Source organism: Periplaneta americana, chromosome 11 (assembly GCF_040183065.1).
Source record: "Periplaneta americana isolate PAMFEO1 chromosome 11, P.americana_PAMFEO1_priV1, whole genome shotgun sequence".
In the NCBI taxonomy this organism is placed as follows: domain Eukaryota; kingdom Metazoa; phylum Arthropoda; class Insecta; order Blattodea; family Blattidae; genus Periplaneta; species Periplaneta americana.
In genome coordinates, this window is record NC_091127.1 from 85,149,041 (window position 1) to 85,176,877 (window position 27,837).

The window sequence follows — 27,837 nt, forward strand, 5'->3', positions numbered from 1 at the left end:
TTGCTTTTTATAATGTAAATCAGACTTATAACTACAATCATTCATATTTCTTACATTATTTATTAATATTTATAGCCAACATTGAATTTGTAAAGAAAAGACTGTAGAAATCTCATATGGAAATTGTGATCTGTAGTGACATAAATATAGATTATGTCTCGGAATTTTTCCGTAAAAGTAAATTAAATTCAGTCCTTGAAACTGAAAACCTTAGTCTTAGGCCCGGTTTCATCGACCATTGTTAAAATAGCTCTAACCTTATGCACCTTAACGCAGTGTTAATACTTTAACTCCATGTTATGACACCAGTGTTTCACCAAACATTTCTGATACTTCGTTAAGTAACTTCATGTTATGAACCTGTTCTTATATATTTGACTTTATGAACGCACTCACTGTTCACGCATGTCAATCGTCATTTGTTTTATATTGTAAATTTTATTAGTAACAACAATGTAATTTATTCGTCACAACAATGATTTCTTTCTACAATTCGCCTTGAACGCTCTCGTCAACAATTGGATTTTCACTCAACACAGTATTCGTTATAGCACTCCAGTGATGACAATGACAATTTACTTGGACTAGTACGAACAACAATGAACTGTTAATCTTAACTAATATTTACAAAGCACTATTTACAAATCAGAACTATCAGTTCTCAGTTCACAGTTCTTCTATCTCAGTCACTCGAGTTCACAGTATCTCGAACCACAGACCTTCAGAGACAGTTCACTGCACTCGAACTCAGGTCCCTCCAACTGCGGTCCACTGCACTCGAACTCAGGTCCCTCCAACTGCGGTCCACTGCACTCGAACTCAGGCCTTCGGATGCTGACGCAGATGCGGACGCACACTCGAGTCGAACTCCGGCACACAAGTCTGGCTTGCTTGCTCTGGCTTACTCACTGACTGAATAACTGAAAAACTGCCCGAGTTCGCTGGCGCTTCTTCTTTTATAGCAAAATCATAGTTGCGAGAATTTTCTACAGGTGTGTAGAGAATTATCTGGATATCTCCACTTCGACGCACTTCTGGAAGAGTCGGGAAGTTCCATTCCCCATTCACTGCGTTAAGTAGCAGCTGCGCGCGTAGCCTCCCCTCGCGTGTAGGCCCCTTTCCCCACTACTCCGCCGCGCGCCGTCCCTCCGTGCTCCGCGCGATCTGCTTTCTTGCGGGACGCTGGTCGTGAGTTCGACTCTCACGTCGCTGTCACATTGCTCCCTCCTTAGGGCTGCTCGTCCCGGGCAGTCCCTTGGTAGGCTGCTAATCGGTCCAGATGCACCACCATCATCTTCCCTCGAGGTTGTCGCTGGATGCGGTTCACCACGTCGTTGATCCGGGGCACCACGCGGTATGGTCCATCCCAGGCACGCTGCAGCTTTGGTGATATCCCTTTGGTCCTGGTAGGTCGATACAGCCACACCAGGTCGCCCTCCTGGAATCCTGCAGAGTTGGCTAATCTGTCGTAGCGCACCTTCATCCTGTCGCTGGCTATCTTGAGGTGCTCTCTGGCCAGTTGGTGAACTCCATTCAACTTCTCGGTGAGTTCTGCCACATAGTCAGTCGCTGGCTGGTCGGCGCTGGGTGGCGTGCCAAACAGCAGATCACAGGGCAGGCGGAGCTCTCTCCCGAAGACCATGTTTGCCAGTGTCATCCCTGTTGTATCGTGGACCGAAGCTCTGTAGGCCAAGAGGAACAGTGGAACTCTGGCATCCCAGTCTCGCTGATGGTTGGACACCACCTTCCGCAGGTGCTCTTCCACGGTTTTGATGTATCGTTCCACCATGCCGTCGGACTGTGGGTGGAGGGGAGTGGTCCTGGTTTTATGCACCCCCAGACGCTCGAGCAATTCTCCCATCAGGTTGGATTCGAAGTTGAGCCCCTGATCGCTATGCAATTCCCGGGGCACCCCGAATCGGCAGATGAAGTTGTCAAGCAGCGCGTCGGCCACCGTCGAAGCCTCTTGGTTGGGAATCGCGTACACCTCTGGCCATTTTGTGAAGTAATCCATGGCGACTAGCAGGTAGCGGTTCCCGCGATCCGTGACCGGGAATGGTCCAGCAACGTCGATGGCGATCCTCTCAAAGGGAGCTCCCACGTTGTACTGTTGCATGGCTCCCCTGCTGCGTGTCCTTGGTCCGCGACTGGCTGCACAGGTGTCGCATCTTCGGCACCATTGTTCCGTGTCGGCTCTCTGATGGAACCAATAGAACCTCTGTCTTAACTTGTCCAGCGTCTTGTTGGCTCCCAGGTGGCCTCCAGTCACTCCAGCATGAGTCTCCTCCAGCACTTCCTTCACCTTGCTCCTGGGCAGGACAAGTTGTTCTATGCGGGTCCTTCCATCGGCTGACTCCCAAATCCTCTTCAGGATACCGTCCTTGACAGTGAAGGATTCCCACTGGGCCCAGTAGCTCTTGTAAGTGGTGCTACGGTTGGCGATATCGGCCCATACTGGTCTCTGGCCCGACTCCACATCACGCAGTAGCTATCCAATGTTTGGGTCCTCCAGCTGCTCCCTTCTTATGGAGGCGTTATCCCATCCTGGGATCGGCTGGGCGGCAATTGCTCGGACTGCGTGGGCGCTATCCCGCTCTTCTACTTTCAGGCAGTGTTTGCAGCCATCCGGGCACGGACGTCGTGATAGGGCATCAGCGTTGGAATGTTTCTTCCCTTGTCGGTGTTCAGAGGTGAAGTTGTACTCCTGCAGACGCTGAACCCAACGGTCGGTCTGCCCCTCCAGATTCTTGAAGCCCAATAGCCAGGTGAGCGCAGAATGGTCTGTCCTCAGATGGAATTCCTGGCCATACAAATATTTGTGGAAATGCTTCAGGGCTTCCACAATGGCAAGAAGTTCTCTACGCGTCACACAGTAGTTTCTCTCAGCCTTGGATAGTGTTCGGCTGAAGTAGGCAATCACCCTCTCTTGCCCGTCCTGATCCTGAGAGAGTACTCCGCCGATGCCTACGTTGCTAGCGTCCGTGTCGAGCGTGAACTTCCTTCCAGGGATGGGATATCCCAGTACAGGAGCAGTGCAGAGCGCCTCTTTCAGCGACTGGAAGGATGACTCCGCCTCGTCTGTCCACTGGAATTGTCGTTTCTCCTCGGTCAGCTGGGTTAGAGGCTTAGCGATGTTGGCGTACCCAGCTACGAATCTTCTGTAATAAGTGCAGAGGCCGAGAAAGCGGCGCAACTCCTGTTTGTCCCTCGGTCTCGGCCATCCTCTGACGGCTTGTAGCTTCTCCGGGTCCGTGGCCACTCCGTTCGTCCCTACTACCTGCCCCAAGTAGCTGACCTTCTTCTGGAACAGATGACATTTCTTCGGGTTCAACTTCAGCCTGGCTTGTCGCAGTCTCTCGAACACTTTCCTCAGGTCCAACAGCTGTTCGCTGAAAGTCTTGCCCACCACGATGACGTCATCAAGGTACAGCAAACATGTGTCGTATGTCAGGCCTCTCATTACGGACTCCATTAGTCTCTGGAATGTAGCCGGGGCGTTGCAGAGGCCGAACGGCATAACGGTGAACTGCCATAGTCCCTGGCCTGTAGAGAATGCCGTTTTCTCCTTGTCCTCAGGATGTAGCGCCATCTGCCAGTATCCTGACTTGAGATCCAACGTCGAGAACCACTCTGCTCCGGCCAGTGTGTCCAAGGTGTCGTCAATTCGTGGGAGGGGAAAGCAGTCTTTCCTGGTGACGTCATTCAGTCTTCTGTAGTCCACGCAGAAACGCAGGTCCCCATTCTTCTTCTTCACCAGCACTATAGGTGATGACCAAGGGCTGTCGGATTCCTCGATGACCCCTCTTGCTTTCATGCCCTCCAGTTGGCTGTCAATCTCCCTCTGTTTAGCTAGAGGGACGCGTCGAGGAGGTTGTCTGATTGGGCGAGCATTTCCGGTGTCAATGCGGTGCTGAACTTTCTCCGTTCTCCCGTAGTCATTTTCAGACAGACTGAACACGTCCTGAAATTCTGTCAGTAGATCGTGGACTTGTCTTCTTTCTCTTTTGCTTAAATTCGCCGGCAATTCTCGAGCCAGCTCTTTCAGTGATGGGTCTAGATCTGGACGTGGTCGGTGACACTCCTCGTTATCTGCCAGAGACGTCACAAACACCACCGGCTCGACGCTACCTAGTACAGTTCCACTAGGCACCTCCTTGTCCCGATTGGTGACATTCAGGACCCTCACCGGTACCACCCTCTGATTCGGGAGTAGGGATCTGGCCACATAAACCCCATCTATCGGAGTTGTTTGCGAATCGAGGAGCAGGTTTCTCTTAGGTTGTCCGTCCAGTCTTGCCGTCACCACCATCTCGCAGCCTGCTGGGATTGTCACTTGATTTTCCAAGTTGAGTCTGCTGGCCATGGGTTGGTCTTCGACGTCCCTCAGGAACACTTCATCCTGACCAAAACGGAGGATCCGGCGCCGGACGTCCACCGTTGCATCGAAAATCCGCATGGCGTCGAGTCCCAGGATGACGTCTTCAGTGATGTTGGCGACGAACACCCACATCTCCAGTCTCCTCTTTCCCAAGGTCAAATCCAGGAAAACCTCTTTCTGGATGGGCAGGCTTTCGCCCGAGGCAGTACGTAGCTCATATCGGCTCAGCGGCGTCCTCCCAGGTAGGCCACGCACGACTTCTGGTCTGGCGATGGTGAGCGACGCCCCGGTGTCTACCAGTACTCTGCATGGGCGGCCTCTTATCCATCCGTCATCAATCAGCCCATCGTCGCATCTTCTGTTAACCGTCGTCAAGATCAGCCGAGGGGATGGTGATGACGGCGCCGACGTGCCCCTCATCGCATCGGCCCCTTTTAGTTTTCCTGTTTCTGACCAGATCGGTCACAGTCCCTCCTCAGGTGTCCAGGCTCGCCGCAGGACCAGCAGGTAGGCAATCCTCGTCTTCGTCGCTCGGGTGATTTCGGTTGACGCTCCTCGACGTCGGCCGCCGCGACGCTCCTAATCCGGTGCGACGTCGAGATGTTCGCCGTCAACTTTGCTGCCTCCATCCTGAGGGCCGCCGCCAGAGCTGCGTTGATGGTACGATGCTCTGCCAGGAGTAGCTGTTGTCTGATTTCGGGGTCTCGAACTCCGCTGCCGAAGGTGTAGGCCGCCTCTCCAGCGATGAAATCATTAGGCAGGCCCCTGAGTGCCTTATGGGCTAGTTGTTCCACTGCCATCGCGAATTCTTGTAGGGACTCGCCTGACTGTTGGACCCTCGTTTTCAGTTGGGTCCTGAATGCTGCCGCAAGTTGATGGTCACCATAACGTCCCTCCAAGGCCGCCATTATCTCAGCGGCTGTCCCATCTTCTGGAACGCTGTGAAGAATCTCCGAAGCCTGTCCCTGAAGCGCGGTCAACAGCTGGGTAGTTTTCTCCGCTGGCGTGCACCCATTATGTGCCGCGGTGGCCTCGAACTGGCGACGGAATATCGCCCAAGACGTCGTACCGTCGAACTTCGGCATCGTGACGTTGCAATGTTTGGCTGAGGGCGATGGTTCCACAGGGCCACTATATGGAGTCCTCAACTCTGTGGCCGCTTCTTGCATGGCACGTCGAACATCCTCGGCAACTATCTGTTTATGTTCTCTAGCCTGGCGATCCACCAACGCGAGGATGTGCTTGTTTTCTTCTGCATGTCGGTCCATCAACGTGAGTATGTGCTTGTTTTCCTCGGCGTGTTTGTCCATCACCTCACTCGTCTTGTCCAGCAACTCGCTCGTCTGCTCTTGACGACGCTCGAGATCGCGGATTTTGCCGTCGAAATGGTCTACCTCCTGTCCCAATTCGGCTACTGTCTCGTTTATAGTTGTAAAATTCTTGTTTAGGTTGTCAAGATCGGCTTTGAGTTCGTCTTTCACGATGGCGACAATTCCATCTACGTGGGCCGAAACGCTTTCAATTTGCGTAGTGACGTCATCTTTCACTCCACTTATGTCGCCTTTCACTTCACCTATGTCACTTTTCATCTCCGTTTTCACTTCACTTATATCGTTCTTAACCTCACTGATGTGCCTGTTCATGTCGTCTTTCATTTCTGCTTTTACGTCACTTATGTCCTTTTTCATTTCAGCTTTCATTTCCGCGATGGCTTGCAGGATTTGCTGTAGGTTCTCCATTGTCGATAATGTCCCGATTCTGACACCAATGTAAATTTTATTAGTAACAACAATGTAATTTATTCGTCACAACAATGATTTCTTTCTACAATTCGCCTTGAACGCTCTCGTCAACAATTGGATTTTCACTCAACACAGTATTCGTTATAGCACTCCAGTGATGACAATGACAATTTACTTGGACTAGTACGAACAACAATGAACTGTTAATCTTAACTAATATTTACAAAGCACTATTTACAAATCAGAACTATCAGTTCTCAGTTCACAGTTCTTCTATCTCAGTCACTCGAGTTCACAGTATCTCGAACCACAGACCTTCAGAGACAGTTCACTGCACTCGAACTCAGGTCCCTCCAACTGCGGTCCACTGCACTCGAACTCAGGTCCCTCCTACTGCGGTCCACTGCACTCGAACTCAGGCCTTCGGATGCTGACGCAGATGCGGACGCACACTCGAGTCGAACTCCGGCACACAAGTCTGGCTTGCTTGCTCTGGCTTACTCACTGACTGAATAACTGAAAAACTGCCCGAGTTCGCTGGCGCTTCTTCTTTTATAACAAAATCATAGTTGCGAGAATTTTCTACAGGTGTGTAGAGAATTATCTGGATATCTCCACTTCGACGCACTTCTGGAAGAGTCGGGAAGTTCCGTTCCCCATTCACTGCGTTAAGTAGCAGCTGCGCGCGTAGCCTCCCCTCGCGTGTAGGCCCCTTTCCCCACTACTCCGCCGCGCGCCGTCCCTCCGTGCTCCGCGCGATCTGCTTTCTTCCGGGACGCTGGTCGTGAGTTCGAATCTCACGTCGCTGTCACAATATCATTAATAAGGCGGTATATTTTAACGGTTTTAACCTATATTGTGTGTTTAAAGACGACTGTGGTGATATATAGTACAATAAAATGGAAACGAATAAGCAGAAAGAAAAGCGAGTTAGGAGTTGCAATTATACAGGCTATGAGAAAAATGTTATAATAGACATTATGACGAAATACAGTGGTATAATAGAAAATAAAAGAAGTGATAGTCTATCACTAAAGAAACGTGAGGAAGCCTGGACTTCATTGACAAGCGAGTTCAACAGCCATTTAAATGTAACACCTAGGACCGTGAAACAAATAAAACAGTGTTACGAGAACATGAAAAGACATGTGAAAAAGGACCATTCTATGGAAAAAATAGAGCGTTTCAAAACTGGTGGTGGTACATTCATCCCCAGTGTTGATGACACGAATTCTAAACTTATTGCCATCATTCAGGATCAGTTGGAGCCTTTACAAAATGAATTAGACTGTGATGCAGAATACAATGGTAAGTAGGCCTACTTGATTTTTATGTAGTACATGTTACTTTCAGCCCCTCACAATTGTTTTATAGATCATTGACTTTTCTTATTGTATAATTCCAGGAGAAATCATGAATCAAAATAATCAAGTCATTGACACTACTGAAGTAGAGGAAATAGTTGATTTACCAGTTATCGTAAGAGCAAATGAGTCAATTGCAGAAGTTACGACAGAAGAGGAAGAATTGATAAGGGAGGAGTTGACAGAAGCAGAAATTCGTGGAGAAATAAATGTGAGTTGTCTTAATTTTAAGGGTACACACTACTGAATTTTGATGAAAAATATCAAACTTGTGTGACTAAATTTTGTGCTAAAATATACGTAAATCTATGAGAAATTTGACGTATAATTTTTATTCTGATATTCTTATGAATAAGTGTTTCTATTTCGCTAGTTTGTGTAAGCCTGCAAAGCATGAGATTTAAATTGGGGGCGTGGGAATTGAAATGTACCACTGTCAACAGTTTTCTTTCATATTTTCGGAACGAATCGACATAATTATAATGTAATTTTCCTGTGCAACTTTTGACATATAATTCTCATACAGTTTATGCAAACAACCAGGATAGCCAACAGATCTTTAAGCTTATTCGAAGCAGATGTTTCCCAGTGATAAAAACATTGTATTAATTCTTTGCAGCCTACTTCTAAGTGAAAAAGTTCTTATAATGTGACATTTATGTTTATTCGTTTGTAATGTAAATAGTTATACATAACTTGATTGATAATATAAGGTGTAAATATAGGTTTTAAAAACTAGTAAATACAAAACAGAAAGAATTTGAGGTTAGGCCTAGGAAACATGGAATAAAATGAGTACCATTCCAGCCAAACCTGTATCAAAGAAGAGAAGAAAAGAGCTTGCTGAAATGAAAAGTGAATGTAGATGGGTCAAAATGAAGGTAGCAGATGAAAAAACATGTTTCGCTAGATTCAACTGAATCATGAGAATCAGTTTCAGCCCAATCACCAGAGGCAAATGGTAATAGAAATATATTGAATTTACTTCAGAACACTTACTCAAGTAAGAGGCTATCACACTTACAAGAGAGTGTAGATACTAGTAGGAGATTTCTGAAGACAGTGTTCCTAATTATATAGTAGGAGATGTAAAGTGCTTAGGTGCATTATTGAGTGCTTTGGAGTGCAAGTTTTGTAAAGAAAATTACTAGTGTTAAAGACTAGTGACTTCAGTGGATTTGCCTGTAAATTGAATGTACTTTGCAAAAATTGTGGGGAAATAAATAGTTATTCTCACACCTCAGATAGGCTTAGCAAGAGTAATTCAGGATGATCACCCTTTGACATAAATCGAAGAATGACACAGTCATTTTGTACAATTGGGAAAGGGCATGCAGTTATGGAAAAGTTTTCAAATAGTTTAAATATGCAGGCTCTCACAAAACATTGGATGAGCATGTTAGAATTGAATCAGTCATTTAAGAAAGGGCTCAATGACACAAATTCTAATTTTTCAGGAGAAAGAAAAAACTGATTACCGGTATGTAAAAACATGACAATATGTGATACAAAGTTACATACCTATCTTATAATAATCAATGGTTTTAGCATTATCATGTATGAAACACAAGCAAAATTTGTTCAGATAAGTTGTTATACTGACTGAAAATTGTGGAATTGAGCCCTTCAAAAGAAAATTCCTATTTTGATAATAAAATTATGAAAAATAAATTCTATTTTGACTAATATTTTTATTTCACTGAAATCATTCTGATATTCATAATCACAGAAACATATAATGTCAAAATTATAATACATTGTTAAGAACAACAGAAAAAATGAACAATAAAATTAATGAATGGCCTTTAAACATCATCCCTTTTTCTGCTAGTAGGCCAAGCTACGATAAGTGTTCACCTGGTATGTAGCACATTAATTTAGACAGATCCTCAATCTTCTTAACGTTAATGGGAACTTTTTCACTGTAGGCACAATGATCCGGAAGTTTCACAATATCTGATCTTGAAATCAAAAGTGTGTCTTATCAAACCTCCGGTGAATGCTGAAACACATACTTTCCCTGGGTTCTTTGAGTCATACTTGTATTCATTGAACATTGTTGGTTGCAGTTTCACTTTCTGATCACGGTGTGTTGCTCTCGATTGTGTTTCTCCTGACAAGTAGGTTCTCTTGTAGTATTTCTGCCACCATTTACTAACCTCCTTAATATCATCAGTTGATACCAATTTTACAATAAATATCCCTTCTTTTGAAGCATTTGCAATGATTTCTACATATTCCACTTTTATAGTTTTTCTTATTACATAATTATACTTTTCTTTTTTTTCTTCTCATTACAAATAACTGCATTCCCTCCAAGAGACTCCATGTTTATTTAAAACAGCTGGAACTGGTAACTGGTAACCAACTGTTACCAGATTATTCTTATGTTTGTCACTAGGTGTCAATGCAAATTTACTTTATAAAGGCCTCAATTCCAGGAGTAGAGCCACTTCTGAAAGAGTGCTATATTCAGACAGTTATAGAACCAATGTCATTGAGTGGAAATGACCTCTTTTAATGCAGAATCATGTATCTACCCATTATGCACCAATGCATGTGAAGAAACCATTTTCTTAAAAACATGCCATTGAGCCCTTTCTTAATTGACTGATTCAATTATAGAACGCAGTGGTAAAACTACAGTAGAAGGAACTCTAGAGCATGCCAGACAAGAATTGAAAAAAAGTGTATAAAAATGTATATCAAACTGAAGAGTAGCAACAGGATAATTTAGTTGACATAATGGTGAGCTTCATGGTAGTTACAAGGAAAAGGTACTAGGCGTCAAGTCCTCAGAATTTTCTACATAGTTTGAGGATCACAAAGAAATTTTTGTTTCTAAGAAATGGGTTGATATGGCTGTAGCTGAAGCAGTAAGTGACTGCAATGTAGGATGGAGTGAAACACAGTCAAGAATATTGTTGGAATGTGGGTTGTCACCAGGATTACAAGACAAGAAGATATGGGACAATTATGACAAGAGGCGAGTCACTGACAGGCAACGATGATCATCTGTGAAGTACCAGAAATACAGAAGTGGAGTGAAACTGGTCAAAATGAGAGAGGAATCTAGTAGACTATAGAAGAAAGGATGTAGCTATGCAGCAGGGCATTTCAGGATCATTAGAAGAAAATTATACTAATTATTCTGATCACAAAATTTTTATTTCAATTAGCTGCTAATAAAATTTTCAAAATTTTCATGTCTTGTAAAACATTTTTCTTCTAAACCATTTGATATAGAGTAACGGAATTTTCTACACTGCTGCAGAATGTATAGAAGGACGGAATTGTGAATTGCCTTTACTGTATACTTAAATAAATTGAGAATATAATTTTTTTAATGTAATATATGTTAGAAAAAAATTAATTCAAACTTAATTATTTTTTTACACTTGAACATTATTAATTCAATAAAACCTATGCACAGATCAGTAGAACGGCATGTTGGCTATATGCTAAGCTTCAGAAATCAGCATTAACTTTATTTTTCTGTGACTAACATGATTACTATGGTTCAGATAAAGTAGCTGTATCAGTATAGGCATCCTTGGTCTGTGCGTTTTGTTTACAAACATTAACTGCTTGGAAGTGCACTCCCCATCCCCTACCTATAACATCAGTGAATGGACAGTATAGCCTTAGTTAATGTTTGTAAACAGAACGCATGGACCAAGGATGCCTATCCTGATACAGCTACTTTACCTGAACGATAATGATTACTAATGAATTAATAATTTTTTTTCAATTATATTTTTTTTTTCTGAGTAAGATTTACTCTGTATTATTGAAGCATTGCATACATACACAATACAATACAATACTGGCAATATGTGGTATAAAATTATTCTATTTAGGTAATTGTAGAAGTTACAAAATTCAGTAGCATGTACCCTTAAAGTAATCATTATTAACATAAAAACGTAATACCTTATTATAATTATAACAATATATAGTATGAGATTATAAAATTTTTCATTAGTAATTATTCCACACTTCATTTCAGGAGTCTGGTTCATCGTCTGGTGTTCCCCCCTTCGGTAGCTCAGCTTGTACAACGAAGAAAAAAACAACGGGAAGTAAGAGGGGTTATTCACAGATCCAGGAGCTTGCAGCACAAAGCACATCACTCTGTGAAATTGAGAAAGAATTCCTCATTAAAAAGTATAGGAAAGAAGAACAACTTCTTGACATCAAGATTGAGAATGCACAACTGAAACAACAGTTACTGAAGAAACAATTGGAGAAGTAATAATAATTCAAAGACTTTTGTGAACTGTCTATATTACTACACTGCTTGCACAAACGTTATTCAAGCCAGAGATCAAAGTAAAAATTAATTGCATTACATTATTTTAGTTAGGTATTTTAAGTGATAGTTAATGAATAAAATAATTATTTGATAAATCAATTAAAGGTCAGTATTTTATTTAAAGTATTTTTGTGAAAGCATAGATTTTTATTAACACAATTGTGTCAATATGCTTTAATATAGTAATACACAACAATGATAAATATTTTTCCTCAATTTCATTGACTGTAGAACTTTAGATAATGAATTAATGCTACGAATTGTTTAATAAATGCATTTTAGTTTAGAAAGAAATACGTGATTTTTTATGCTAGCCCAGTGGCCCCGATACTGCACTAAAACATGTGTCAGCAGCAATCTTGAAATGAAGGAGGAAGGAAAGGGAAAGGAAGGTTACATAATCCTGTAATGTGTGACGCAGTATTATAGCCCAGTACACAGTACAGTGCATAGTAAGATCATTGTTAAGTGGGATATGTTTTAAAAAGGGAGAACACACGTTTTGGTGTGGTAGGTCAAATGCATATTACAGACCTCTTTCAGTGGACAGTGGACTCTGTGCAAAAATGAAAACGACACACTCGTATTATGCATATGCATGCATGGAACTCACAAGTAAGTAAAATAATAAAATATGATCCTTACCACCGAAAATATGTTTCTGCTATTGCATTTCTGAATCCAACCGCTGTTTGTGGTTCTTGATGTGCCATGAGGAGGACTGGGACATCATCGTTCACAGGACGGAGTCTCATTCTACGTTGACCAAGATACTGATGTAGCAACAAGTCTTCTTGTGGGATGTCATCCTTCATCTCGGTGGCTATATTATGTAATACTGCTGTTGCAATGATTACTTTGAGAGCGGTGCGAACTTTAATACGAAGTGTCATTCTAAGGGCTGGGAATCTTCTCTTCCACACTCCATACATTCTTTCCACACAATTTCTGGTCCTTTTATGAGCTCTGTTGTAATTTATTTGAGCCCTCGTTTGTGGTCTTAAGAAAGGAGTCAGTAGATATCGACGTAAGGGGTATCCATTATCCCCCAATAGAACACCATCATTAATTCTTGCAGTCTCAAAATCTGCTCTTAACCGACAGTTGTTGAATATTGTGCTATCATGCACAGATCCCGGCCAACGTGCAACTATGTCTCTAATTATTAATTTCGAATCACAGACTGTCTGTACATTTATTGAAAAAAACCCCTTTCTGTTTCTGAATGCCTCACCTCGGTTCCGTCCTGGAGACTGTATTTGAATATGTGTGCAATCTAGTGCACCAACGACTCCAGGAAAGTGTGCTAGATCATAAAATCCACGCTTTATTTCTGCAATATTTTCCTGCTGAAGATTATTAATGTAGTTCGGTCTTAATGCTCCAATAGCAGCAGAAACCTTACTGATTGTTCTACACACAGTTGCTTTCGAAACACCAGCATTATCAGCCATTACCAGCTGAAAAGAGCCAGATGCGTAGTATCTCAATGCTATTAACAATTGATGCATTGATGACAAAGGATAATTTCGTTGGTTATGGTATTCTAACCTCTCTTGAATTTCTTCCAGCACTTTTAACGTCACAGCTTTCGATATTCTATATCGTTCAAGAAATTTTGCTTCTGATAGATCTGTAAAATCATTTCTTCTTACATTCAAAGGTCTTTGCACTGCTAAATTTCGAATATCTTCGTGAAGTAATACAGCTTGCAAAACATATCTCCTGGCAGCCATTTTATATTAACACCAGGTTAGTATCTTAACTGCAGGAAATTGTGATGTTAAGATAACAGTGAGTTTAACGTTATGTTAGTGCTAACAGTGGTTCATGAAACACTCATGTAGTTAAATTCACTGTTAAACTGTACTAACACCATGTTAACAGCTTAACAATGGTCGGTGAAACCGGGCCTTAGAGTAATTTTCCCACCAGTATACAAGCTGAAGTAGCACAGCCATTGATAAAAGTTTTGTACACAGAATTAGATTGAATTTCTATTCGACAGAATCTATAATCAATGGCTTGTCTGAACATGATAAACAAATCCTAAGTGTTTCCAATGTCACTGAACAGTTTCAAAATATTAATTAAAAAACTAAAAAGGGTCGTAAATGCTGTATCTAGTGATTATTTATGTTTATGTCTACAAAATGAATCTTGGAAAAACGCATATGATACTGGTACTACTGATATTAAGAATAAATGTATTGTATTTTTCACTTAATTTCAGGATCACTTCAGTGGATGTTCTCCGCTCAATGTTGTGAAAAATTCAAAAGTAAAAAAATGTAGATAACGCAGGGACTTAAAAATCTCATGTTTTAAAAAGAAGAATATATATGTAATGAGTTGCAATGTAATGATCCTCATGTTGTTAAATACTACAAGAACTACAGTGTAATTTATCAAAAATTATGAAAGAGGGAAATAGAATATATTTCAATAGAAAAGTACAAAATTCAGATAATGCAATTAAAGCTATTCGGAATATTATTAAAATTAAACTTGTAGATATCCCAAGAAAGAAAATATTTTTTCATTAAAACCAGTGATTATAAAGTAGCGGATCCCAAATCTATTGCAAATTCTTTTAACGTCTTACAATATATAGTACAGAAATATTATTGACAACTTAAACATTCAAGATTTTGCAAAAGATACTGCAATTGGTTACTTAACAGATGCACTTAATTATTAGTATTAATACATGTAATTAGTCAATAACTGCAACAGTGCTTTTTCATTGAATCATAACATGAATAAAATTGAATGCACATTAAATTAAACACTATTGCAAACACGTAGATAAAATAGTTAAAATCAAGTGAAGGGGTGACAATGAAATAATCCAAAGCCACACTTTTAACAAAAATTGTTTTGTGCGAGTGCATTTCTTACACATATGGGAAAGCTACTAATAAAATATTGTAATAATTACTCAGCAAATGACATAGTCTAAGAACTCTAAACCTTTGTAAAAGTTTGTCTCTGTAGCTTAGGAATATTTTTTAATTTCATTTTAATTGTTAGTTTTTAATATATATGCATTTACATTGTATATGTGTGTGTGTATAAATGCATTCATTAGATTAACGTTTATAATATTATAACTTGTAATTTTGTATTGTTTGCGATCATTAACACTTAATCTGAGGACTTTGTAAAACTCTATTTCAACGTTACTTAGCTATTTCAACGTTATTTAGACAAAAAAATCGTTGATGTAGACTAAGAATCGAACTCGTTCTCTTCTACACAACACGCAGAAATAGAAGTATTACCGTCTGAGCTATTGAAACGACACGAAAGCTTTCCTTTCTGTGCGGAGTGACAATCTAGTCATGAAGGTCCATTGTCGATTTAACTACATGACTTAGGTATATATTTATCTTTTATTTACGTAATATTATCATATTTTTTTGCAGTTTTTGAAGTGAATTTCGGAACGATGCTAGTAACAAACCAAATAGCCTGAATTTAAGTAACTCAATATTCGTTATCTTGTGTATCAGTGCTCTGGTCTCCGATCATGCGCAGTGTCTTACATCTGAGACGAATATTCAATCGTCTCATTCTTTTCCAGGGAATCTGTACCTTGGAACATATCCTCTTGTAAATTAAAACACATGGAATGTAGATGGGAATATAGCTGTAGAAACTGGCAATCACATTTAAAATGTATTTACCATCATAAACCAGAGCAGGCTTCTCTGATTGAGATTTTATTTCCTGGAGGAGCAAGAACTGCCTCAACAGCTTTCTTCAAGGCATTGGGATCAATATTGGGGGCCTCTTAACTCTAGACGTACTTCGTGACATGGTCTTAAAATAAATGAAAAACAAAAACCGATAGTATTGTGTACTTTGGAACATGTTCCATGGTACAAGATGCTTTGTGTTCAAAGGTACAAGAGGGTGCACGTTTAAACAAATATGGCTTCCAAAACTAGAGATTCGAATAAATCATGAAAATTAAAATATGTTATTACTCACCAGATGATAGGGAACACACTGTACTTGATTGGTAGTAACAAATACAATCTGGTTTTGTGTTAGAAAAATATATCAATGAACGAAATGTTTACTTTTGGTACTAAAAAAATTCTTTTGTTCACAGAACTCACACTTTGCAATAACTCAAAACGAAACTACGACCAGAGCTACTTAGCGGCTTTCTCTACAATCTACTTAAGTTTGAGTCCTCTAGGTAGTAACAAAAAATAAAAAACAAAAAATGCTAAAGGTACAACAGTCTCCCCTAATTCTGTGCTTTCTAAATGCTACATGATTATTGAAAAGAGATAACATATAATGCTAAAATATAAGTTAATTGAAAACAAAATTAAAAAGACAGGGGTGAAAATTGTGTGTTTGATTTCTAAGAAAATTCAGTTGACTTGGGAAGGGACACATATCCAAAAAACAAAATTTGATTTTTTTTACCCTTCAGAAATGGAATCTGAAATTAGTATTATGTGACTGAAAGACCCTTTACTCGATATAGGTAATGCCAAAATGCAGATATGATAGTTTCTTTCATTTCATATTTGTTAGGTTTTTTTGTTTCCCTTGTAAAATTTACTTTTGTGGATATGTGTCCTTTTCCAAATGCCCGATTCATTTAATATCCTGTACAATAACTTCTTAAGAGGAACGAACTTCCGCTACATACAATGTGCGTAGCTCCGAACCTATATATATGTAAAGAAAAAATTTAAAAAAATCAGAAAATGCCTTTAGCCTCAACTTGGAAGAATCAAGTAGTAATAGTGGTGCGGTGGTAGTGTAGTAAATTGAATTTAATGGAGAGGGGCACTATGGCCCAGCACTGCGACCTTGTTCAGATCTATTGCGCTAGCCCTCTGGTGACACATTCCCAAACCTACACCGGCCGACCACACTAAGATTCTCTGGTCCAGGTTTAGAGCAGGCAACTCCATTCATCCCTAGGGCACCCCCTCCATACGTCGTCGGCCGGCGTTCGTGGAACGCTAGGGAATGATAATGAAATGGAGAAATGGTGACGGAATGATGTAAATGTCTAATTTGGGGAAAAACGGGAGAACCCTGGAAAAAAACCCCAACTACGACCTTGTCCACCACAAGTGTCACTATGGATTTTTTCAAAGAAAAAAGTCCCAGACTTGAGCGGGAATCGAACCCGGGCCGCCTGCGTGATAGTCTGAAGGCCTGACCATTCAGCCATCGCAGAATTGTGGTAGTTCAGTAGTAATAGCAGTAGTAGTGCATCAGTAGTAGTGGTGGTGGTGGTGGTGGTAGTAGTAGTAGTACAGGACCGCTTTATCACGGAAGAGTTCTTTTACGTGCCATAAATTTACGACACAGGTCTCAAATTTACTTTCCTCCCCATGCACAGTGGGCCAGAATCGACTCAAAATGGGACAAAATTATTTTATGTCTCTATTATTTTCTTGGATTCATAAAATCAATAGTTATTCAATAGTTTTCACTTTTTCTGTAAGTTAAAAGCACTTTCACAACATAATACTTTTTTTTTATTCAATATCTGATTCCTCATCATTACATTTTTATTACTGACATTTTCTTCATGAATGACACTTTCTTCTTGTTCCTCACTAGTCTTTCAATAGCTGTAATCCTTTCTTCCATAAGGGAGTTTTGTATTTTTATGTGACTTTCTGGTATTTGAAATGAGAGGATCGGAAGATATGAGAAGGTTGTTGACTAAATATGTCATTGTGTTTTTATGAGAACTTTTACTTGTGTGGGGCTCTCGATATATTATCTTAATATCTTTATTATGAGCCTCCTGAGCCTCCTCAGATAACTGTGCAATTGGAAGCAAAGCTGAGTTAATAATCTGAGACCCATGGATGAGAATTTTGTGTACGCTAGCTGGGAGGTTAAACTAGGGATACGGGATACTTCTGAATGAACAATTTTGCATTTTCTAGAGCATATTGATTGAAAGAATCAATTTTAATGTCTCTTCCATTAGAAATTACTCGAAGAACAACTGCAAAACGTATAATTAAGTCTTTATCTATCCCGGTTATGGAATGTTAATTCGGGATTTGAGAAGAATCTTCTAGAAGTATTCCCGTTGTTTGAGGTTCCACTCTCTACTGGTTTAGGTTTTTCCACAAGAAGTCCCATCTCATTTGGAAACCGACTCTGAATTTCTTCCTTTCTCCTTTTCATAAATTCGTCTGGATGTATAATCTAACAGACTCTGTAACTTCACTTCTGCACTTATTTCTGTCAGAGTAATATCACATGGATAGCAATGCAGCTTTGCTTCTCGAACTTCATTGTACGCTGGCTATAAATCTACATTTCTACATTTTGCTTGTAGTCTCAATAAAGTGTACTGGTACTTAGATAATTTCGTATCCATTATCAGGGCCAAAACGTCATCACCACTATATTTGCAACATTTTTGCAGGAACTACTATGCTCGTTATATGCAGCTGAAATTTTTGCCGCACGGGTTGGTGTACTTATAGCATTTTCCATTAGTTTAGCTGGTTCTTTTTACCAGAAGCCTTCAGACTTATCTGAAGTAGCAAGAACAAGCGCAGCAGGATCAGCAGCTTCTCTGAGATGTTCAGTTTTCCTCCTCTTGATCTTCTGAGATGATTCAGAGAACAATTTTCTTGGATGACCAGAATGACTATACAACTATGAACATCCAGCAACATGTTCAACATGAAATTTATTACATGGGAGCAGCTTAAATTCTTGATCCAACGAACTGCCATATTTTTCTTACTATTTATTTTTCATTCTGTAGCAACTCTACTATCTTTTATTCAAATTACTGCAGAATGAACTATTTTTTTCTTTAGTTCTGAAGAAAAATCTTGTCGACAATTTTCATGTAATCTTAATTATGAAATAACAAACTCATGAACAGCTATATTTCATTATTATTTTGTAGCAGGGCTTCCATGATTTCACAGTGTAAAAAACAGCGGTCATCTGGAATAGTAATGAATAATACTGTACGTAGGTATCTGAATTTTCGCACATTAAACAGAAAAGTGCAAGTAGCTGCAGCTAAATACGACTTTTCTGCAATCTATAGGGTCTGTTTAAACCATCGTCACAAAAGTTTTCGTAACATCGAGTGACACGTACTTTATAACCCTCCTTAAATATTGAAAACTAAAATATATTAGCTTAAATTGCATTCCTCCGAGTTATCACAAATATTTACACTCTATATAAACCAATTCAAAATTACTTGTATTCCTAATAAAACCTACCCTTTGTTCTAACATTCTCAGCCATTGTTATTTCTTTATTCACGAATATGACCACGTAACACACACCGCTGTCTCAAGCACACGGCCTAGGACTGACTGGTGCGCTATCGCCTGGTTACAATAGCTCTCATTCAAGGCTGTAGCCACAGTTGTTAAAACATGTTATCGATGATGGAACATGAGTTTAGTGCTCACCAGGATCCCTACTATGAGTATACACTGTCAAAAGTATTGTAAAAAAAGTTCATTTTTTCAATTTTGTCCCATTTTTTACTCAATCTGGCCCACTGTGCCATGCTAAGAATTTTACCGCCCTTTACCTCGGCTGGGTTTGGACTCGTGATTGACGAATCCAACGGTCAGAATGGTAACCGCTACAGATGACTACACTGGAACTCAATGAATTTATATTATATATGCAAATTGGTGTCACATATTTTGGACACGTATTCCTAAGAACTAAACATTGAAAAACTTTAATATAAACATGGTCCTGAAAATGCTCAGTTTCAGAGTTAGGCTACCTTATTGCCAACAAACAAGTTCAAAGTATAAGTCAGAGGTCTCCAAAAAGCGTATCGTCATTCGTGCTCTCGATGCTGCCCGCCGAACACAGGGTGCTGTAAGGCTAGAGAAGGGGAAGAGACTCGTACCTCAACAGATGGAAGCCATCAGTGGGGGATCGCGGCAACGGTCTGCTTATGTTTACAAATAACATAAACAAAAGAATAAGAAATATCATACGTTTGTATATTATTTTGACATACTATGAAGCTGGCGCCCCGTCAGTTGCTATTGACACAAGCCATTGCAAATTCAACCTCTTCTGTTCTATGGTGTCTTTCCGTGTCTGGAAAAGATCTTCTTCAGTTGTATTTTGTAATTACATCTAGAAGACATTCAGACACAGTAAAATGTCCATTAACTCCTCGGATGAAAATGGCTAGGTGAGCTTTGTCATTTCTATCTGTGCTTTCGTCCAGTGCAAGTGGGTAATCTACAAACTGGTTAATTGTGGTTTCGACTTCAGATTCAATTACATTTACAATCTTGAAATTCCTTCTCTGAACTGTAATTGGAAACAATTTAATTTTCTTAAAGTTTGACTTTGTTCTGGACACAGTATTTTAGTAACATTCTGTATGCACGATTTTACAAATGATGCTTCTGTAGGGCTTAATTGATTTTCCAATATTTCAAGCTAGAACATAGCTAGCAAGAATCTTTTTTTTTTGTTTAAGACTGAGGATACGTGTGTGATTTGTGTTTGTATTTTCTTTTTTTATATTTATCAAAATATTTGTAGGCCTATGCATTTCACCTAAAATCAAACGAAAAACTATATGTTTGTCAAGCGGAACTGAGTGTAAACGTATTGTAATATACTGGTTATTATGTATAACCAACAGTTATACAGATAGCCCCAAAATAAATTATTTTCACATGTCCAGCATACATGAAATTGTATGATATTCTTTGTGAAGAGTCGAGTATTGTCGTCGCATGTTGAATTTTAATACACCCTTAAATTATTCAAATTAACTTTACAGGGAGTTATTCCTGAAAGCTTAATTTGCATAATACACGTCACTGTACGTAACAGAAACCCACAATTTAAAGTCACAGAGTTAGTGTGCACTCAAATGTTGGTTGCTTGACGGTTGTCAGCCCACTTTGAGGTCTGTGGATATAGAGGGAAAAATTGGATCGGTGTCGGGTAGAGTTCCCGGGTAGCTCAGTTGGGAGAGCGTTGGTACGTTTAACCAAAGGTCCCGGGTTCGATACCCGGCCCCGGAACAATTTTTCCCTCGAAATTATTCAAATTAACTTTACAGGGAGTTATTCCTGAAAGCTTAATTTGCATAATACACGTCACTGTACGTAACAGAAACCCACAATTTAAAGTCACAGAGTTAGTGTGCACTCAAATGTTGGTTGCTTGACGGTTGTCAGCCCACTTTGAGGTCTGTGGATATAGAGGGAAAAATTGGATCGGTGTCGGGTAGAGTTCCCGGGTAGCTCAGTTGGGAGAGCGTTGGTACGTTTAACCAAAGGTCCCGGGTTCGATACCCGGCCCCGGAACAATTTTTCCCTCGAAATTATTCAAATTAACTTTACAGGGAGTTATTCCTGAAAGCTTAATTTGCATAATACACGTCACTGTACGTAACAGAAAACCACAATTTAAAGTCACACAGAGTTAGTGTGCACTCAAATGTTGGTTGCTTGACGGTTGTCAGCCCACTTTGAGGTCTGTGGATATAGAGGGAAAAATTGGATCGGTGTCGGGTAGAGTTCCCGGGTAGCTCAGTTGGGAGAGCGTTGGTACGTTTAACCAAAAGTCCCGGGTTCGATACCCGGCTACGGGACAATTTTTCCCTCGAAATTATTCAAATTAATTTTACAGGGAGTTATTCCTGAAAGCTTAATTTGCATAATACACGTCACTGTACGTAACAGAAAACCACAATTTAAAGTCACACAGAGTTAGTGTGCACTCAAATGTTGGTTGCTTGACTGTTGTCAGCCCACTTTGAGGTCTGTGGATATAAGGGAAAAATTGGATCGGTGTCGGGTAGAGTTCCCGGGTAGCTCAGTTGGGAGAGCGTTGGTACGTTTAACCAAAGGTCCCGGGATCGATACCCGGCCCCGGAACAATTTTTCCCTCGAAATTATTCAAATTAACTTTACAGGGAGTTATTCCTGAAAGCTTAATTTGCATAACACCCTTAATAATTTTCGAACAAATTAAGCATTTCACATTCTTCCCACTAACACAAAAAAATTCTCTTCCTATTCATCTTTGAATATACTACGTCCATGATTAGAAGACATTGTGAAACGGTGGAACACTCCGACCAACACAATGATAATGACAGTCTGCCACTGCTCTTCGTTTGCGCATAAACATTGAGTATAGTACAGGAGGGGATGGGTGAGGCGGAGCGCGCTCATTACGTACTGGCTTCGGTTCCGTTCAGGGGCTTACTCACGAGTAGGCTTTTGGAGACTTCTGGTATAAGTGATGCTAAGGAACTTGGTACCGGTACAAAAAATAACTTATTAGAAACAACTTATTACAAAAGTTGCTCAAAGTGGTCTCCTCCTGCGTCGATGCATTTCCCGAGCTGCGTTCAGCCTTTTGGGTACTTTGTTGAAAGCGCCTGAATGTTTCCTATTTGTCCAGATTCATTTAGGATACGCTCTCTCAGAATGTAAACATTAGGTACAGTAGTTGTATAAACTATGGAATAATGTCCCCAAAGATAATAGACACTGAATTTAAATCTGGCGGTAGGGCAGGTCATTCAATCGAATCCCATCTTTAGAGAAAACGGTGAATTAACTCTCAGACTAAAGTGAACAGGAGTGTCATCATGCAGATATCACATACGGCGGATTCCAAAGGTACATCCATTAAATGGTGCAATTTGTTTTTGAAAAACCACCAATATTTGGCTTCTGCAATGTGAGAAATAGGAACGAAGAAGTTTACCTCAGTGTGCCACCATAAACTTCCAGGTTTCTTCGGTTTCATTACCAACTTATTCAATACATAGGAGTATTTTAACGTTCTCCATTAGTGTTGAGAAGCAGTGCGTTTAGAAGACCCCACAAGTATAAATAAAGAAGCTTAATCTTTTTCTTCATCATGTTTAACCTCCTCTTCATACCGACTTCAGCTCCAGTCCAGTGCGGAGTAGGGGGGGGGGATAATATAGACTAGCTCTTGTCACGCACATTTTGTGAACCCCCTTAGTTATGTGGTCAGCACGGCACAGAATCACCTCTTAGACAACATAGGACAGCATATTACAAAAGATGAACACCCAGTCCCTTAGACAGAAGAATAATCTTTTCCATTGTCCACGCTGGGAATCGAATCACGGGTCTTATGAATGGGAAGCGCATTCGCCGGCTAACCTGTCCTTCACGACCAATTTATTTATTTAGGAAGCTTATCTATGAAGTTTCTGACAACTCAGAAATAGGCGAAGTATCATCGTGCATACGTGACGAATTACGTTTTGTAGTACTCCACACGCCCACTCGTTAAAAATTTATCTTAAAAATTGCAGTGAGATTTTCTTGTTATTCGGCATTTAGTTCGCTGGGGACCAATTAAATCAGGGTCTATCAACGATTTATTATTTTTGATAATACATTAAAACTGAATTATTATTGGCAGCAGCAATGTGGGATATTTCTCGATCCCGTTGATGACTGCTCTGAAAATGAGCGTAGCATTCGTGTAAATGTGCGATCATCTAAGTACGAATATTAAAGCAGAAACAAATTGTTTATTAGTAGCCAATTACGGTAAATTGCTCTTGAAGGAAATGAGTGTATACAAATGGCTCAGAAGGAATGTAAAATACTTCAGAATTATATAGTTTGGGTTAATCTACAGGGTGTCCCAAAAGTCACAATCCATAGGAACTGTCGGTTCAAAATAAAAATGTTACATAATATGCTCAATATAGCCAACCCGCTCTCCAGATTTCACAGCCCTTGATTTTCACCTTTAGGATCACCTTAAGTCGCAGTTATAAAATAAGAAAATCTCGGACTCACAACATCTGGAAGCTCGCATTGTCGACGCCTATCATGTGACGACGGACGTGTTGCAGCGTTTGCATCGAAACTAGTTGAAACGCATTCATTGACCGGTGCCTGACTCTCGAAAACCAACACATTGAGCACATTATGTGATAGTTCTAATTTGAACTGGCATTCCCTATGTATGGCCGCGAAACCAGGTGGCACGGGTTCGATTCCCGGTCGGGGCAAGTTACCTGGTTGAGGTTTTTTGCGGGGTTTTCCCGGTTTTCCCTCAACCCAATATGAGAAAATGCTGGATAACTTTCGGTGTTGGACCCCGGACTCATTTCACCGGCATTATCACCTTCATCTCATTCAGACGCTAAATAACCTAAGATGTTGATAAAGCGTCGTAAAATAACCTACTAAAATAAAAAAAATATATTACTGGTGTTGTAGACAGTATGCAGAGCTTTTCCGTCTCGCGGAGTGATTCAATGTTCGGTTTAACGAATGTCCGAGCCTTTCTCACTCTTTGTTTATGGACGGCTCTGGGTCATGAAAGGCAGACGACACTGAGCCATCCAGGAGTTTCCAGAATCGTTTCAAGAACGCGATATTCATCGTGTACCTTTCAATTGATGTTTCCTCCTTTCCGCTCATTCATTCATTCATTCATTTATTAATCCAAGTATTGCAGTTTGGTATCATCAGAAGCACAGCATGCGTCATGAAGCTACAATTATTAGAGTTTGAGAGTGCTTTTATTTTTGTTAACAACTTTCTAACTCCTTAAAAATAATTTATTACTGAAATAATAATATATCTGCTTAGAATAATTAAAAAGCATAGGCTATATCAACAACTACTCTCTTAGAGGTAGCCTATGCATTTTGAGTTTAAAGTATGAATGTTACAATAGTAAGTGTGTACTTATACTTATGCTGTTATATTTTGTAAGTAATTTTGATTTATTCTATTCTTGTAATTGTTTACATATCAGATTTCATATTATGCATTACGCCTATTTCCTTGATGTTACCGGTGTCCCTTTGTTCATTTATATATTACAGTAGTTATGAAGATAAATGTACCAAAGTGTCCAATCAATTATAGGCGTATTTCAAGCTAACACTTTTTTAATTAGGAAAAGTAAATTTCCTTCAATTGTTAATCCATTTGTGTAATCAGAATATGTCATCAGTAGACTTCGTTGAATTGCCACACGCACCATGCAATCAGGTTACCGATGTACGGTAGTATAGAAGAGGTGAGCGGTCCAAATAGATAGAGCAGCTACAGCTAATGTATACCTATGTAAGCACTTGTTTTTGCGTTACTGTGATTGGAATAGTCAAAGCTTAACATTTGTTCAGTGCAGAAAAGAATTCAATCAAACATACTAGAGAGTGTTGCTGTTCCAAACAATTGCCCCTGCACTACCCTTACCCCAAAAGCCAGTCTTGACCCGTTGGAAAACGTGGTTGGATGCTATTATTATGCAGAACATTACGGCAAAATAATGGAGGTAATTGATGCATTGGATAGCACAGACAGTTCCGTTGTTGCAGCTGTGAAATCATTGCCTTCTGAACAATTGGAAGATATTCTGTTCATTGATTCTGATTTTAAAATCGTGTCCAAAAGCATCATCCTGTTAGAATCGTCTAAACTACAACTCTCAGAAGCCCTTAATATAGTGGATAAAGTATCACAAACCGTTATCCAAAATAACAATTCACTAATTTCAGAAAAAGTGAAATGTAAGTTGAGAAACATTATTGCTAAAATTTCTGCCTATTCACAAATTCGTATTATAAATGATGTACTATCAGGTCACGACAAGACGTCTGAAGTTGGTGTACTAAAAAGTAGTGACTTTCCGTTCTTCAAATATACACCTATAACATCGTCTGATGTCGAATGTACATTTTTACAACATAAAAATTGTTTAAGTGATCATCGGAGGAGGTTCACTTTGCAGTCGCTCAAAATGTACGTAACTCTTTACTGCAATGCACATATTCAAGGATGACGTAAGTATATTACATTAAATTTTAAGAGTTAATTTATCTCATTATAAAATAATTGTGTATTTGCATGTTTAGACATTTCCTACTTCAATGATCATTCATTATATGTCTTGAATGCAGGATACAGGTTTTATTGTAACCGCAGTATACTGCTCAGTGTTTACATCAGAGGCATACTCCATCCGTTACACGTCCCCTTCTCATACAGTCTATACGGCGTGCGTAGTAAACCTTACGATTCTCGTGGCAATTCCACGAAGTCTAGTCATCAGACTTCTTATATGATGAAGTGCGCCTGGTGTTCTGTCTAGCCTGCAAAACATTAGGGGCAAGCGCTTGAAAGTGGATATTCGGTCGGAAGCTCAACCTCGCCGGTTCTAAGCGCTGTTCTGCAGCTCTCTAGTACCTTATGTCCGAAATAATGTAACAGTTGGGAAGTCATTGATGAACGAACTTTTAAATGGAGACAGGCATTATAGACGCATTTCAGTGTTTTATAACCTTATGATATGATATATTATTGAAAATACTGCATCTTGTGTTATTCCAATAAGTTTATTTCATAATTAAATATAGTATAAGCCAAAACAAACAGCACTGAAATTATCGCCGATCTGCTGTTTACGTTTCCCTAGAAACTAAGTATTTATTTATTTATGCAATAGTTTGACATATTGTGAATTCAGTGTTGTGTTTATTTCTGCAATTATTGTTCTCATAGCAGAGGAGAAGATGTTTATTGTCGAGCATTATTTCCGGTCATACGGAGTACTGAAATTACAAACATACTCTAAAAATTAAGATACGGTATCATATAACATGCAAGGCGACATAAAACTGATCCCGTACGACGAAGCTTCTCACGATAACTAACATTGTTGTGTTATTTGGTGCCGAATTGTTAAATCGCTCCTGGTACTGCTCTTTAACGTGGCGCAAGCTCGGCCCATTCTGACGCCCCACCCCGTATGATCGGATATAATGCTCGACAATAAACACCTTCTCCTCTGTTATGAGAACCATAATAATTGCAGAAATCAACACAATGCTGAGTTCACAATATGGCAAACTATTGTGTTTTTTTTTAATTTATTTGACGATTTTTGTACATTGGTAGGGGAGACCTGTCTATAGTGGTCCCCCGGGGTAAAGTGGTACCCTCTACTTATCTCTCCAGTTGGTGCTGCCATCTCCGTTTAGAGTTCCGTAGTACTTCCTTCTCTATGCAGCCATTACGTACGTGTCTGCTGAAGTGTTTGGACGTGTTAAATGATAAGATACAGAGAAAATCCAATTTTTTGAAGATCTGATGTAAGGTAAGCTTCCTGTTTTATAACACTGTACGTTCTGTCATTAGGAGAGTTACTATATAAAGTTATTGCTCAAGTAAGACCCAGTTCTATACTACATATTTCAATGTTCGTCGAAACTATACAAGATGGTATCCGTCCGTAGCCATGACTTTGTTTAAAATAGAGCGGACGGGGTAACGTGGTCCCCATTTTTTTCTAGGGGACCATTTTTCCCCAGAAATTGTTAAATTCGTGACTATTTCTTTGTTGTTGCAGAATACAGATAAAATGTCTAGAAATCGACCCCGCAAAACTTCCCAATAGAGCTGGAGTCCAACAAAAATGCGCGAGGCTATCAGGTGTGTTATGAATGGTGAAATGGGCTGCAAAAAAAGCCAGCAAATTATTCGGAATTCCAAGAATGACTCTTAAGAGAAGAGTAATGAACTCGAACCAAGACACAGTTTTAGGTCAGTAAACTTTTGGAGAGGCTTATCTACGAGCAGTAACACCTACAAATGCAATAAATGGCTTCAAAAAATGTGGATTATATCCTCTTGATCAAGATGTTTTTGATGATACGGATTTCGCTCAATCGTTGCCTATTGACAGGCCTCTCAATCATGTAGAATCTTCTAACGAATCAGAAACCTTGCCTGTTGACCCAGTTCCATCCACATCCTCAGATACGCATAATGATGGTTCCATTATCATTCTTCCTCCAGCAATTTCTCTCCAGCCTAGTTCATCCTTCACAGTAAATCTGGAAGATATCAGTTCTCCACCCAAATCCACTATTGCCCGTTCCCAAAAGAGAAAAACATGTTCAGCTGAAATCCTGACCAGTAGTCCGTATAAAAATCAATTGGCTCAAGAGAGAGAGGACAAAGAAGCCAAAGATAAAACTAAGAACAACAA

The 27,837-nt window shown here is 40.0% G+C and overlaps 1 protein-coding gene across 1 annotated transcript; it reads left to right on the plus strand.

Annotated features, from left to right (window-relative positions):
• The first annotated feature begins 6,947 nt into the window (after positions 1 to 6,947).
• LOC138709171 (myb/SANT-like DNA-binding domain-containing protein 3) lies at positions 6,948 to 12,181 on the plus strand. The gene is made up of 3 exons (XM_069839732.1): positions 6,948 to 7,428; positions 7,526 to 7,695; positions 11,494 to 12,181. Exons 1-3 carry the CDS (start codon positions 7,020 to 7,022, stop codon positions 11,737 to 11,739), a joined length of 825 nt encoding a protein of 274 aa, XP_069695833.1. The 5' UTR covers positions 6,948 to 7,019; the 3' UTR covers positions 11,740 to 12,181.
• The last annotated feature ends 15,656 nt before the right edge of the window (positions 12,182 to 27,837 follow it).